This window comes from Excalfactoria chinensis, chromosome 15 (assembly GCF_039878825.1).
Source record: "Excalfactoria chinensis isolate bCotChi1 chromosome 15, bCotChi1.hap2, whole genome shotgun sequence".
Taxonomy (NCBI): Eukaryota; Metazoa; Chordata; class Aves; order Galliformes; family Phasianidae; genus Excalfactoria; species Excalfactoria chinensis.
Window position 1 is genome coordinate 9,126,760 of NC_092839.1, and position 14,780 is coordinate 9,141,539.

At 59.7% G+C, this 14,780-nt stretch overlaps 1 protein-coding gene across 1 annotated transcript; it reads right to left on the reverse strand.

Moving 5' to 3' along the window:
• Positions 1-409: 409 nt before the first annotated feature.
• Positions 410-11,417, reverse strand: KIAA1755 (KIAA1755 ortholog). Its single transcript, XM_072350567.1, has 14 exons — positions 10,838-11,417; positions 8,868-9,065; positions 7,414-8,635; positions 7,197-7,328; positions 6,559-6,682; positions 6,089-6,182; positions 5,338-5,424; positions 4,385-4,501; positions 4,007-4,105; positions 3,772-3,920; positions 3,292-3,430; positions 3,039-3,161; positions 2,356-2,547; positions 410-2,283 (listed from the first exon to the last, which is right to left on the reverse strand). Exons 1-14 carry the CDS (start codon positions 10,838-10,840, stop codon positions 1,522-1,524), a joined length of 3,441 nt encoding a protein of 1,146 aa, XP_072206668.1. The 5' UTR covers positions 10,841-11,417; the 3' UTR covers positions 410-1,521.
• Between the last annotated feature and the right edge of the window lie 3,363 nt (positions 11,418-14,780).

Sequence of the window (14,780 nt, forward strand, 5' to 3'; positions counted from 1 at the left end):
GCCCCGCTGGGGAGAGCAGCTCCTGGAGACCCCCCACAACCCCTGATGAATGGCTTTGCCATTTCCTGGGTGGGAAAGAGACATTGATTAACTCCTGCACTTGCCTTTCTGGAAAGGTTACGGCTTAATTGGTCAGAGCCGGAGCCATAAATCAGACACTGAAGGATCAAAGGAGCTAAGAACAATTTGTGCAGAGTGTTACAAAAACACTTTCGGGGAGGATGAACCCCACTGTGCACACAGAGCTGGGCAGGGAGCTCCCAGCACCACAAATGCTTTTCCCTTTGCTGAGGAGCTGGGAGCTCTCCGGTCTGTTATCAGTTAACCTCAGGGTTTGCAAAATACCGTATTATTGTTACGGTTATTAAAATGAGATTTTTGTTTTTATTTTTATTTCTTTTGGAAAAAGGAAAACAGGAAAGGCATTGTTTGTTTTCTTAGGAAGAGATTGTAAGAGGCTTTGAGAGATGATTCTCTTTCTCCATGGGAAACACTGCTCCGCTCTGCCTTAGAAACCAACATGGGCCAGGCTGGGGCTGGGCAGTGGGGCAGCACCAAAGCACGGCCGGGACCCCCAGCCCCCCCCCCCCAGCCCCGTGGGGACCAGCCCTGTTTGGTGACTTTGGCTCAAACAAGGCTGGATGGGGTATGACTGATGCTTACAAACTCTGGGGTGGGCACCATGTGCCCTTGATGCTGGGGAGCTGTGCTGTGTGGGACCACGAGCCGTGCCCGTCTGACGGCTGGGAGTAGGGCCGTGTTTTTCTGGACCAATCTCTATGTGAGACGTTGCATTTTGTAAGAGTTCCCTCCGTTCGCTCATGGTCAGCCTGTCCCAGCCCCGCCTGCTCTCCTGAACCGTGTGGTCCCATGCAGTGCTGTGGGATGGAGCAGGCAGGGCCACGTCCCAGGGATTGGATGGTGGTGGGAGGGATCACATCTATAGACCTGAATGGAGAGGGTGGGACAGAGGGAGAACAGCAGACAGCTGTTTCTCCTAACTCTAACAGCATGGAGAGGACTCCCATGAGTTGCTCCAGGGCTTTTTGGCTGTAAGACTGACCATGAGCTGCTGGGAGGGTCAGCACTGTGGCTGTGGCACCCACAGTGTGCAGTGGGGCTCCACTGTGCTCCACGTCCACTGCTCCAGGAGCTTTATTGGCATTAATATCATTAGTGGTACGTTAATGAGTGCATCCAAAGTGCCCTTTGTCACTGTCACCAGCACGGCACCATGACAGTGGGGGCACGGATGGGGCTCTGCATCCCTCGGCTCATTGCTGGGACAGGGGCATGTCCAGCCCCCTGTGCTGATAAATGCACTTTGCAGGAGGATTGCCACACCTGGCATGTTAGCAATGAACCCGGTGAGGGCCTCTAAGTGGGGTTATGGCTACGTCATGGAGCGTTAAATGCTGAAAGACTGAAAAACCGATGGGCTCTGAGCGCTGGGCAGCAGTGCCCACATCTCCCCTTTGAGCAGGGCACATCCCCAAGCATCCCCAGGCATAATGGTCACCTTCACTTGGTGTCTGCCCTGCCCAGCCCTGTGGCACGATGGTTCTCCAGGTACACAATTGGGGAGGGCTTGCTGGGGCTGCCAGGCGGCCCCATATCCTGGGGCACAGCTGGGACCGTCGCTGGGGTTTCTTCGGCAGAGTTCTGTGTGTCTGAGTCCTCAGAGGAGAAGCTGCTGTGGCTGGAGACCTGGAAGTACTGAGCAGCATCACCCCGTGGATGTGCCGAGCCGTGTGCTGGGGGCTCGCTGCAAAGGGGGGCGCACGGTGGGGAGGGGGACGCACGGTGGGTTGGGCCGCAGACCTGGGATGGGTTCCTCTTGGTGCGTGCTGGGGTTCGACTGCCGCACGTCGGGAGGGAGCTGCAGCGCGGCCGTGGGGAGCTTGGAGGTGAGAGGGCGGCATCGTGCAGCTCCGTGCTCGTGGCACGGCCACAAGAGCTGCTGGCTGAGGGCTGTCCCGGAGCCTGCATGACCCCAGGAGCGGTGGCTGCAGACCCCTCCCACAGCTCGGCCAGCATCGCCTCCAGACTCCGCCGTGTCTCCTGGTATTTGTGCCACGCTGCCGTCCAGGCCCCCGTCCCGTTGCTGCTCTGCATCCGGCGCAGCTGCACCCGCATCTCCTGCAGCTTCTCCGTGGAGAACTCCACCGACAGCCTCTGGAAGGAGCTCTCCAGGCTCTGCAGAGCCTCGGGCCGCCCCGCATTGACCCCGCCGTGCTTCGCCTGCACCGAGCACTGCCTGCAGCCCGCGTTCAAACATGTGATCTGCAAAACAAGGCACGGTGCTGCACGTCCCGCTGCCTGCCCGCACTGCACCCCAGGGCAGCGTGCACCCACCTTGCTGGAGAACTGATGCAGCTCGTGCAGCAGCTCCAGCTCTGCCTGCCGCCGCTCCATGCGCTGCTGGAAGCTCATCAGCTTCATCCGGAATAGGGCCACGGCTGCCTGCAAGGGCTCAGCCTCGGGGGACACGGAATCCTTCAGCTTGTCTGCCTGCTGACACAGCGCCAGGCCGTGCCGGTGCTGGGCCTGCGGGGTGGCACAGCAGTGAGATCCACACTGGGAGCAGTGCTGATGGCTCAGGGTGCAGCTCACAGCTCAGAGCACTCCACATGGAGCCAGAGCTGTGTGCTCAGTGCATGCAGAGGGGCAGTTCTGGGCAGGTGAGAGGCAGCAAAGCATTCTGCACATCTCTGCTCTGCATGGCCTAGCTTTGCACCGCATGGACTGCACTGCCCTAAGTGGGTCTGTGTTGCTTCTTCCCTGTGCAGAGCAAGAAATTAAGGGCCCTGACTGCAGCGTGGAGCAGCATCAGGACAGCAGAGCTGGGAGCAACAGCCGGGCCTTGACTAGAGGAAACTCATTTTGCACAGAGATCTCATTGCCAGCCTGGGAGAGCTGGGCTGAGTACAGCAAACTCCGTAAAAGCATCAGAACCCTGCACTAATTTTGCACATGGATGTTTGTGCCCATTGCTGGGCAGTGTGCTGGGAGGTGACACCAGAGGTGGCTGTACGTACCGCTGCCTGCAGCAGGAATTCACTCCAGCGCTCTGTGAACCTCTCACAGCTGTCAGGGCTGCACTCCTCAGCTCCCATCTCACGCAGCCGTGCCGCACCTTCCCCATCCAGCCACTGCCTGAGCTGTGGGGAGCAGGTGGGGGTCAGCGGGATGGACCCCAGCATTGCCCTTCCCTGCACCGCCCGGTTATGCACAGCACCCGTAATTAACACCCATCCCTGTAAGCTGAGCAAACTCTGCTCCAGCACCCACCTGGCCCAGCTCGGCCTCCAGCTCCCGCACCTTCTGCAGGGCGCTGAGCCGCTCCAGGCGGCTGTTGGACAGCGAGACCAGGAGGTGCAGCTCCTCCTCCAGCCGCGCGTACCGCTCCTCGGCCGCATCCATGCCGGCCCTGCGTGGGGAAAGGGGTTGGGGCTGAGGTCGGGTTATGGTCAGGGTCGGGGTCAGGGTCGGGGGTGGGCAGCGCAGGGCTGGGTGTCCGTATCGGGAGCGTGAGCAGCGCCGCTGGACGGGAGCGGCTCTGCTGGACATGTGCAGCAGCACCGGGGCTTGGCCCCATCTAGTGGCTCTGCCTGAGACCAGCCCACGGGATGGCTGCAGGCGCCGGGAGCGCGGAGCCCGATTCCCTGAGCTTCCCCAGCGGGAATCCTGTACAGGGTGCGGGCACGGCAGAAGGGCGCTGAGCAGCGGGTGTCAGCGCTGGGAGGCGGTCCCGGCCCCTCTGCCCCATACCTGACGTGGGGTGAAGCTCGGAGCCGGGCAGCATCCCTGCGCAGCCGGGCCAGCACGGCGCCCCCCTCGCGCTGCAGGCACAACAGCTGCGGGTCGCTCAGCACCCTGCGCATCAGCTCCTGGTGCCTCTCGATGCGTGCGGCCGCATCCTGCCGAGAGACTGCACTCAGTGAGGGCTGCAGGACAGGCAGCTCAGGCTGTGCCATGAGGGATGGAGATGGTACAGCTCCGGTACCTGCAGCCCTGCCGAGCCATCAGTGCTCTGAAGCTCCTGGATGCAGCTCTGCAGAAGCTCCAATGCCCGCCCAAGGCTGGCGGTGAAGGGCTGCAGCCTCTGTGGGGAAGAACAGGGATAAGCAGGCAGGCAGTGGGACAGGAGTAGGGGCTGGGGATCAGGAGGAGGATCACTGCCAGAGCAGCTGACAGTGGGGAACGCTTTGGGGACATCATGTGAAAGCCAGATGGGGAAGCGATGGCAGGAGCTAGGCCAGCAGCAAGCTGTCCTATGGTGGGGACAGGGGTGGGACAGGAAGGCTGCTCTGTGCTCTGAGCTATGGGGACCGAGGGGGACCGTGGGAAGGGAGGAGGTGGCTGACGGTGCAGTTGTGGACACCTGGAAGAATTGCACCCACTCGCCGTGGCAGTAGGGGAAGGTGCCCTCCAGCTCCGCCGTCACCTGGGAGCTGTCGACGAAGCGGCCCAGAGCCTTCAGTGATGTCAGCGTCTCCACCTGCAGGGAACAGGGCTCCTGAGGGCTGTGGGACCACAAAGGTCCTGTCCTCCAGGGGCAGCCTGGAGCTGGGGACCGTGGCCCTCATCCCCCTAAGGCTCTGAGTGTGCAGTGCAGCTCTGGCTGTGTCCCCTTGCGGCTCTGCCATGTTTGAATGCATGGGACATCACCGGGACTGCAATAATCTGCCACGACATCCAAACGAGGTAATTGGGCTCATTAATATTTCACATGTTATTAATTACAGTGAGCATCACTAGATGAACAGTAAACCCTTTCAGGTTTAGATTTATCACCCTGACACCTGTGTCTGGCTGATGGCTGTGATGGAGAAGCACTAGGCAACCCTTGGTACAGCCCAGCTGTATGGGAGGTGGGTAATCACAGCCTGAACCTCTGATTAATCAGCTGAGGCAAGTGTGGGGTCAGCTGTGGGAGCACAGGTGAGAGTGATGGAGCTGTGCTCCCGGAAGGGGTGGAGCTCGACTCCATCCCCTCTGAGACCTCATTTAAGGGCTGACTCCCACTGAGGCAGCATCTCTTGGAGATGGCTCACCAGTGAGGACTGCCCCAGCTTCTTCAGCCAAGGCACCACCATTGGTGAGTTTTCCTTTGCTTATTCCTTCTGTACATTTGCTACCATCTGTATATTAACAACCAATACACCAACAGAGCCGTGGCAGCAGTGAGCCCCAAAGTAGGGAGCGGCATCCCCAGTGAGGGGATAGAGGGTGCTCCAAACTGGGAGGCTGCTGTCACCCCATGGGATGTGGGGTGCTACTGCCATGGGATCCAACAGAGGGACACGTGGAGGGGATGGGGCAGACAGCTCTCACCTGCAGCCCGCGCAGCTTCTCACGGGGAGCAGATGGCTCCTTCTCAGCCAGCAGCAGCACGGTGTGGATGCAACCAGGTGAGATGTTCTGTAAGGAAGGACAGTCACTCCTGCATGCCCTGCCATGCTGCCATGGCTGTCAGACCCAAGTCAGCCACAGCCATGAGTAACCAAGGGAAAAGGGCCCCGAGCTTGTTGGCATGGGAAATGGGACCGGTCCCCATATCGCTGTCCCAACCCACAGAATAGATCTCCTGGCTGAAGAAACCCATGCAAAAGGGCCCGTGAACAAGTCCCTTCCCTCATAGCAGTGACACTTGTCTGCATGGGGGGCTTTGCTCAGGGGAAATGGGCTCTTTGTGCCTGGTCAGGGGCTGTCCTTGCCACTATGGACGTGCCCAGAATTAGAGACTGAGCAGCAACTTTGGGAACAAAGGGGAGGTTGTTGTCAGTCCTGTGGGGAATCTGGGGATGAGAAGGCAGTAAGAGATGTGATTTTTTTTCCTAAATCAAAGCGTGGTGATGATGCTGCGGGATGCTTCTATCTGTCCCACTAAATCCACACCATGGCGCTCATGGGGGAAATCTGTGAGATAAAAGTGCAGCCTCGGGCATCTCAGGGCTGGGCTGCCAGTAGGGCTGCTCTGAGCTGAGGGATGGAATGTGGCTCTGGAGAGGGCTGGTGGTGGTACCCACCATGGGACAGGGGCTGCAGGCACACAGCTGGCACCTGCAGAATGACCCTGGTGTACCTGGACGGAGCGGAGAGCAGAGTACAGGCTGGGAGAGGGAGGCTGCTTCCTGGCATCCACCACAGCTGTCAGCCCGCTGTCCTTTGCATCCTTCCTGGCACATGGAAACACAGCACAGTGACAAGGAGGCAAATTGCACAGGTCAGAAGATGCTCCTTGGGATTTGACCCACTGGGAGGCAGATCAGTGCCTGTCCCCAGGAGAAACAGCAGCACTGGAGCCGTGGCTTCATCCCTATGGATAAGCCCAGCTCAGCACAGTGTACACAGTGCACAAGCAGGGGCACAGGACATGCACCCCCTGCCCATGGGTGGCTGTGACAAGGGCTGCGGACATGGCAAGAAGCACACGGGATGTGTCCAAATGGTGCATGTGGGATGTGCCCAATGGGTGCACGTGGGATGTGCCCAAACGATGCATGCAGGATGCAGGTCATTGCGGGGGGACTCTCAGGTCCTCCCAGCCCTTACCTTGGGAGGGAGCAGAGGCAGAGGATTAGCCTCACCAGCTCGGCAGCTGAGCACCACGTGGTCCCCCAGGCGCTGCTGCTGGTGGTCACCTGCAGGAGAGCCCTGCCCAGCTTGTCGGTGCCACCTGCGGAGTTGAAGCAGGACAGTGACCCCTCCAGCCCTGCCAGCCAGCACAGCCCACGTTGGCATTTTGCAGCAGGGGGTCAGGCACAAGACCTGCCTGCATCCAGCTGGGCCTGATCCCCTCAGAGGGGCAGCGAGGGCTGTGCCAGTCCCCGAGGGCCCTCGCATGATCACTAAGCCTGGAAACGCCACGGTTCAGATGGTTCATAGGGGGATGTTTTTCCCCCCCAGAAAACAAGGATGTTTTTGCCACAGTTATTCAGTTCTTGGGAAAAGGAAGTATCCAAATGTTGTTCGCCTTTTGGCAGTTCAAGCTGAAAAGCTTCATTTGTGAGGAATGGTGTGGGAGGGCTGCATGCAGCTGGGAGCCGTGTCAGCTGCCCGGAGCTCCCTGCCTGCCTTTTTTTTGCCCAGCTGAAGGGAAATTTCTGAGGTGGGGGCTTTCTTAGGGGCAAAGCTCTGAGACCTCCCCCCCCCCAACCCTCTGCCCAGCAGAAGGCAGCTGATCCCCATACCTGGCAGGCAGATGATGCCTGAGTGCAGCAGCCCGGTGTGCAGCTCCTGCCAGGGCACGGAGGGGCTGTTCTGTCTGATGTTGCTCTGCGGGGACCGTTCCTCTGCAGGGGCTGCAGCTGCCGCATCTGCACCTGCCCATGGGGACAGAGGAGAGGGGTTGGCAAAGTGTGATTAGCAGAGAAACGCGGTACCCCGCAGCCCCACTGTGATCATCACCTTTCCCAGCCGGCTTGGCTCTGCCCATCCTGGGTGAGTAAATGGCAGACACCTTCCTCCAGCCACCCTCATGCTGGCTGCCTGCACTGTCCCCGAGCCGAGGCCCCTTCAGAAAGGAGAACTTGTGGCCAAAGCCCGCTGCCTCTGAGCGAGTGGGGGCTGTGGGGAGATGGGGGCTGCGCTGCCCCGCTGCCTGCCCTCCTGACCCCACAGTACGAGCCCTGCGGGGGCAGGGGGTGCTGGCTTTGCTCCCACCCGGCACAGGGGGCTCAGCGAGGGGTGCAGGGCTGTCGGGCTCCTCCAGGATGGAAGCCATCAGTGCTGGGCCAAAGCTCACTGGGTTCTGTAGGGCGGCCAGGTAGGAGTCGCGGTGCCGGCAGCGCAGGCTGTGTGCCCCAGGCTCCCCAATCAGCCTCCTCCTCTGGCATGGAGTACAGGGACCCTCCTGGGAGCTCAGCACTTCCCTGCAGGGCCAGGAGCCCACCCAGGGCTGTGCCGCCGCAGAGCGGGACGTGGCCAGGAGGCCCAGGTCCTGCTGGGAGAGCTGCAGTAGATCCACGTATTCCCCCTCCAGGTTCTGGCTGATGATCTCCTGCAGGCTGGGCACAGCCAACGTGGTCGGGTTCTGCCTCAACCCTGCCTGCTCCACCTTGATCAGCCCTGGGTACCGTCCCTGGTTTGGCTTCCAGTTGTTCCTGCAGCCTGGGACGATGCCAGCGGTGCCATAGGGCACTGAGCTCTCTGCTGTGCTGTGGGCTGAGGGTGTGATCGATTCCACTGGCTCAGTCAGTGCTGCTGGCTCCGGACTGGAGCCGCCTGGTGCACCCATGGGTGTGCTGCTGGGTCCAGCCTTGGGCTTGTCGACAAACTCCGGCGTGGCAATCTTGCTCCAAGGCAGCGGGGTGACGCCATTCTCAGTGGCCACCAGGCAGGTGTGCAGGGGGGACCCAGCATGGTTGCAATTAATCTCCTCCAGCCACTCGTTGGTGAAGAGCAGTGCATGGGCAGCCTCGGGGACGGGTGTCTCCTGCACACTGTCCAGGTCTGGTGAGAGGTGCTTGAGGACGATGCGTGCTGCGTGCTCCTGGCAGGGCTCTGCCTGCAGGTAGAAGTCCCCTGCACGCAGCAGCAGTGGGTTGAGAGGTGCCAGGTGCACCACCACCTTCTCGTGCAGACACAAGGGCCAGCCCTCGTGCAAGAAGATGCAGTTGGAGTAGGGAGCCTGCAAGGGAAGGAGAATGCAGGGTGTCAGCAAGAGCCTCTGCGGCTCCTGTGCTTCCTGGCAAAGAGATCCCACAAACAAAACCACACCAAGCCCGTTGGGTTGGGTGCTCCCCCCATGGTAACAGGGTTGGGATATGCAGCCCAGGGCAGGGCACGGCTGTGCAGGGCATCACGCTTTAGGACACAACGGGGCACAGGGTAGCAAAGCACGGAGCAGCTCGCCAGCTTACACAGGCCGCCCGCCGCACGTGCTCGAAGAGGCGCTTGGCAGGGATGAGGAAGTCCAGCAGGCAGCAGAGCCCATCACCCTGGTAGCTGCTCTCCAGCAGGCGGAACACCTGGCCCAGCACTGTCGGGGCCGTGGCTTCAAAGGGTGGATAGAGGGCACGGAGGGCACTCTGCACAGCTGCATCCAGGGACTGTGAGTCCTGCGGGAGGAAAGCAGCACTGCTGGGATGAGCGGCCCCAAAACAAGGTGCTGACACCCACCCTCACAGCCCACACCACAGTGCTGCACCCCACAGCACCCAGTGGGGAAAGTGGCCCTGCAGCAGCTGAGGGGTTAAGCGGAGTCCAAGCAGAGATGTGTGCTCAGCAGCTCCCAGGAATGCAGTGGCTGGAGGAGAGGAGGAAGGCCAAGCAGCTGGAGATGGATGGGGTGTTTGGGTTCAAACACTTTGCTGGATATGATGAACTCCGAATTAATCACTGGAGGGTTTTCTGAGAAGAGTGCTGCCCAGTCACAGCCCCATGCCCAGCAAAGCACAGCTTTCCAAAGGGGCAAAGACATAGAGTTAGGGCCATGCATTGGATCGCCCTGCTGACTTTGCTTCCCCAGTTTTGCAAAGACAGAATTGCACAGAGCTCGTGGACACAGCAGTGCATGGGAGGAAGTGATCCGAGCATTCATCTCAAGCCTCAGCTGCAATGCAGGGAGAGCAAGGGTGAATGTGCAGATGGCTGCAGAGCAGAGAGCTGCAACAGCAAGCAAGAAAGAGATGTGGAGAGGCCACAAGAAGCATGCAAACTCAGCTTGGCCACAAGCAGGCAGTGCCCTTCTCATAGCCCTGGCTCCAGACGCAGTTGATGCTGGAGCTGAGCCCCAGGGCAGGGATTGCAGACACAGGGGCAGACTGATGCTGTGTGAACCAACGTCCTTTCTGGGGCAGCAGGAAATGTGTCCTGACCTCACGCTGCTCCCCAGTCTGGGATGGGGAAGGTGCTGGGGAAGAAGCCTGGACTTACCCCATGGAGGGACAACACAGGGTGTCTGACAGCAGGGATGGCCCCACAGTAAGAGGAAAGAGGAGAACCTTCCTCCTCACCCCAACAAAACCCAACCAAAGGGGCTCGCTTGGGTGTGGATCAGTGGAATAAAGCCAGCTGCTTTCCTGGGAACGGGCTAAAAGTGATCAGACCTCCCTAAAGCAGCGGGAACAGCATCCTGGGGAGAATTATTGGCCAATGGATGGAGGCACCGGATGCACCCCAGGCTGTGCCAAAGGGCGTTTTGGCCTACAGTGTCCAGAAATGTTTTGTTAAGTGTCACAGAGCACTTCATCATGGGAGAGGCTTTGGGATGAGATTGGCACAGAGCTCTGTGCTCATGCAGAGGGCTGAGGTGAGAGTAAGGAGCGGGGAGAAACCAAGCAGGACCCAGTGAGCCCCCTTCCCTCCTCCAGCTGCAAGGGATTGAGACAAAAGGCATTAGGGAGCACAAGAAGATTTACATTTGCAAAGCCATTTCCATTTTTATAAGCCAAAGTGCTGTTAAATAGAGATTGATATTTCTCCCCGAACACCCATAACTTTTAGCGGTGGTTTATCCTGACGAGACGGGCTGGGCAGCGGTGTTGTGGTGCAGGAAGGTTGGTTAACTCGAGCCCAAAGCCACGGGGTGACCGCACAGACTCTCCTCTCCCCCCCATTGGGGAAGGAGCGGGGTCAGAACGCCAGAATCCACAGTCTGTAACAGCTCCGCTCCGTCTCACGGGGAGGGGGACGGAGGAACACCGAGGAACAGAGAAGAGCAGCGCAGCGCTCAGCCTCAGTTCGTCCTCGATCGGGGCAGAGGCCCCCGCTTCACCGCCCGCGGTCCCGGCAGAACGACGGGGCAATCCGAGCCCCGCACACCGCCGCCCCCCGACGGCTCCGCGCTGCGCAGGTGCGGGAGAAAGGATAGCAAAGCAGAAGGCATTACCATGGTTAACGGGCAGCGGCAGCGCGCCCGGGGGGGCCTTCCCTCGTTCTTCCTCGGGGTCCGGCGCTGCCTCCCGCCCGCGGGGTCTCCTCGGCGGCTGCGGCTCCGCGGTGCGGTCCCGGTGCCCGAGGGTGCTGCGGGACTGTCGCCCCCCCCCGCCCCATGGCCCGCCCGGAGCTGGAGGACGGGCTGCTCCCTCCCCCCGGCAGCGGCTCTGATGGAAAAAGAAAAAAAAAAAGAAAGAAAGAAAAAGAAAGAAAGAGAAGAAAAAGTGCGAGCGCGGGGGAGGGGAAAGAGGGGGTTGGCGGCTCCGGCTGTGGGGCCGCGTGAGGCCGATCCGCAGCCCCGGGAGGAGCTGGCGCGGTGCCGGGCTCGAGGAGTGCGGGGAGACCGCACAGGATGCGGCCCCGCCGCCCCGTCCCGCACCGCCCGACCCCGCTCTGCTCTGAGTCGCCGCCCTGCGGTGTCCCCGCACACGGAGCGGCTCCGGGGCCAAAGCACGTCCCGTCCCGGACCGCGAGGAGCAGCGCGGGGTGAAATGCACGACTGTGCGTGTGTGCTCGTACATGCAGGCACGGACGAGCTGCGGTGGATTTTCCCTTTCTAAATAAACACGGGCTGTGTTGATACAAAACACTTCTCGCTGTTTTGTATTCAAAACTCGGGAGCTTCCTTTCCTGGATTGGCTCAAAAGTAGAGCAGAAGAAAAGTGTCTTTCACGGCTCTCCGGGATGATTCAACTTTGGAAAGTACCCATTTGAGGGCACCACGTGTGACTGAGAGACCCAAAGTTGTACAAAAGCAACTCAGTGCGGGAGCCAAAGCCGCAGGTTTGGTGCATCCTAACGCAAAGAGCTGCTGTCACTGCTCCAGCCCTGAGCATGGGCTGCACCACCCCAACAGAGGTCTGTGGGCACAGCTCTTCTTGTGCCCCTGCACAGCTCCGGATCCCCAGCCTGGCTGCGGCCCCACCAGCTGCTCTCAGCTGAGTACAGCCCCAGGATCCCTCCTGCACTGGGGCCACCGGGCAGCTCCTCCCTTCCCCCCAGCATCTGCCAATTGCTCCTTTAATTGTGCCGGTTCACAGACTCTGCTTCAGCCTTTTTATAGTTTCGCTGCGTGCAAGGGTAGGAGGGAGTATGAGCTCATGCTCTGGCTGTCTCTAATTGCCTGGTTACCTCTGAAGTGAGCCCAAGAACTCACTTTGGCTCCAGAACCTTTGGAAAGCTGCAGCGGCCGCAGGCAGGAGGGGGATGGCTGGGTGCCCCCGCAGCACAGGGACAGGAGAGCAGGAGGGGAAGGTGTGATGCTGTGACAGTAGGCCTGGTGGGACCATCAGAGTGCTGTGCTCAGCAGGGTAGGATCCAGCCTTACATCCCCTCAACCTTGTGCCCCCCAGCTGCCCTGAGACAGACACACATGGGGGCACAGTGGATTGCTGAGCTGTCCTGTACGGGGCAGAGCTCGGGCTCCCCAGCGCCCCATGGCCTCTGACCCCATGAGCTCACCCTCCTCTCTCCCTTTCTCCATGCCCTGTTTCCCCGAGCAGCTGTGGGACAGGCTGTGTACAGCCCCTCACCCTGCCCACACAGAGCCACCATTCAGTCCCCCGGGCTCTGTCTGAGGTCACCATTCTTGCATTTTTATTTTTACTTTGCTGTAAAATCACCCCCCTCTGCTCCCTGTGCCCCCTTTTGTCCCCCACCCGAGGCTCTCAGACATGCTGTCAGAAGGCAACATGTCCCATGCATGAGGGCACAGTCCTCAGCGGGTAGGGGACACTCTGGCTACAGGACTGCTCTGCAGCAACCTGTGATGTCACCACGACTTTGGGACATAGGGAGGGTGGGGATGGGGATCCCAGAGTGGGTGTGGGTTTCTGGGGCCAGGATCCCACCAGAAGCCCTGCTGCTGACAGCTGTGTCCCCAGACCCACAGTCCTCATCTGCAGATCAACACTCCTCGCTGCACCCAGTGGGTCTCCTGCTTTTTTGGCTCTGGGGGTTCCCGAGCATTTCCAACTGCGTGTTTCTGATGCAGCCGTCAGGGCTGGCGTCAGCTGGTGACCCCATGCTGGCCCAGAGCCTCTCCTGCTCCCAGGAACAGCTGGGACTGGGTCACGCCGAGCCTGCAGCTGGGAAAACAGTGGTGCAGGGCCCTGCACTGCGCTGGCTGTGTGCTCAAGTGATGCTAAACTGAGGGGTTCCAGGACAGGAAGCAGAGGGTGAGGGTGAGCAGCACTGGGCTGGCAGCTCCTAGCATGCTGATCATGCAGCTCCTGGCACCCCGATGATGATGCAACTCCCAGCACCCCAATGCCAATGGCATTTTGCAGAGATGTGAGTGAGATCCCTGCAGCTTTAGAGACACTCACAGTGGTCCTCTCTGCTGGTGGCAGCGGGCTCGCTGCCTGGAAGCAGATAAAGAGAGAGTTTTCTTCCTGGCTGTGGACCTGTTCCAAGTTCCCTTTGAACCAGCTGCGCCGCTCTCACTTTTCTCACCAAGCGCCCCTGGGTTTTTCCCTTGTGTTTCCCTATGGAAGTGTTTGCCAGACCACAGCTCGGCTATGAGGCCACAAGCCAAAGCCAGATCACCAGCAGTGGTGATGGCCTGGGACCAGCACGTGCTGCCTGGCCTCAGGGAACTCCCACTGCGGTTGTGGCACCCATGGAGTGGACCCACAGCCCGACCCGCAGTGCCCCACACTTGCAGGATAACTTTGGCCATTGCATCATGTAGATGTGGAAAGAGCCCCAAGAGGGACCCGGAACTGCCCGCACGTGATGGGGAGCACATGGGGCTGGAGGAAGCTGTGCAGCTCCGTGCTGGCGTTAGAGGTGTTTTCAGCTGTTCCTTGGCAAACATGGGATTGTTTGGTCAGGCTTTGTGCTGTGAAAAAGGTTTTTAAAGTTCAACTTTAAAACTTGCTCGAACCCAGAAGGAAAATATTGTGTTTGTGCTTCCTCAATATGCTGCTCCCCATGAAATTTCATTTCTCCTTGTGGAAGAGGTTCTGGTTCCTTGATGTGTGTCTGAAATGGTGTTTTGAAACTGTTCTGCAGCATGAACTTTATGCTTTGGGGAGCAAAAGCCAGCAATAAGCTGAAACGGGGCTTTGGCTTTTGAACTTCTCCTCTGCTTTTGGGGCACAATGGGCTCAGGGGTGGACTGGGGATGGGCACAATGTGTGGGCATTGTGTGGTGCATGGCTCTTCCCAGGCTGTTCATTCCACTCTGGTGGCCCATTCAGCACCAGAGCCACATTGTCCCTATGCGTCTGCTCTGGTCCAACAGCTGCCACTGCTCTGGGGCTCATGGTGCAGCCTCAGCAGCAGACCTGGAAGTGCATGGCATGGGTTGCAGCAGACCCAGAGAGCAGCAGACCCAGACATGTGTGGCTTAGGGTGCAAGATTCTTCTCCTGCCTGTAATCCTGGGCAGAGCTGGCTGGGCACACACTGAGCTGGCTGCCTGGGGATGTGATGGCTGCAGTGTGTGCCCTGGCCATGCACTGGTCCAGGCAGCCTGCAAATGCTTCTGACCAAAACTGGGGGGAGGAAGGACAGCTGAGAGCTGATCTCCCTGTGCCAGGGGCTCCAGCAAAGCTGTCCTAGGCTTTGTGGCTCGAGCTGCTCCGTGGCACGGCTGTACCAGGCTACAGTGCTTGAGAAAGAGCTGCATTTCACAAGTGCTCAATGCAGGGATGTTGCCTCTGGCAACCAGAGCACTTCCCTGGATCCAGCACAAGATCTGCCCGCATCAGCCCCTGTGGATTTCCTGTGCCATGTCTCGCTGCTTCCAGAAAGGGAAATGAAAGCTGCCTAAAGCTTCTTCCATCACTCTCACTGGTGCTGGTGGGGGAGCAGCAAGGGCCGTGGAGCTTAGCAGGCAGCCCCCAGGAGAGGGGCAGCTCAGGTTTTTTGTTCTCAGGGTGCAGCAGAGAG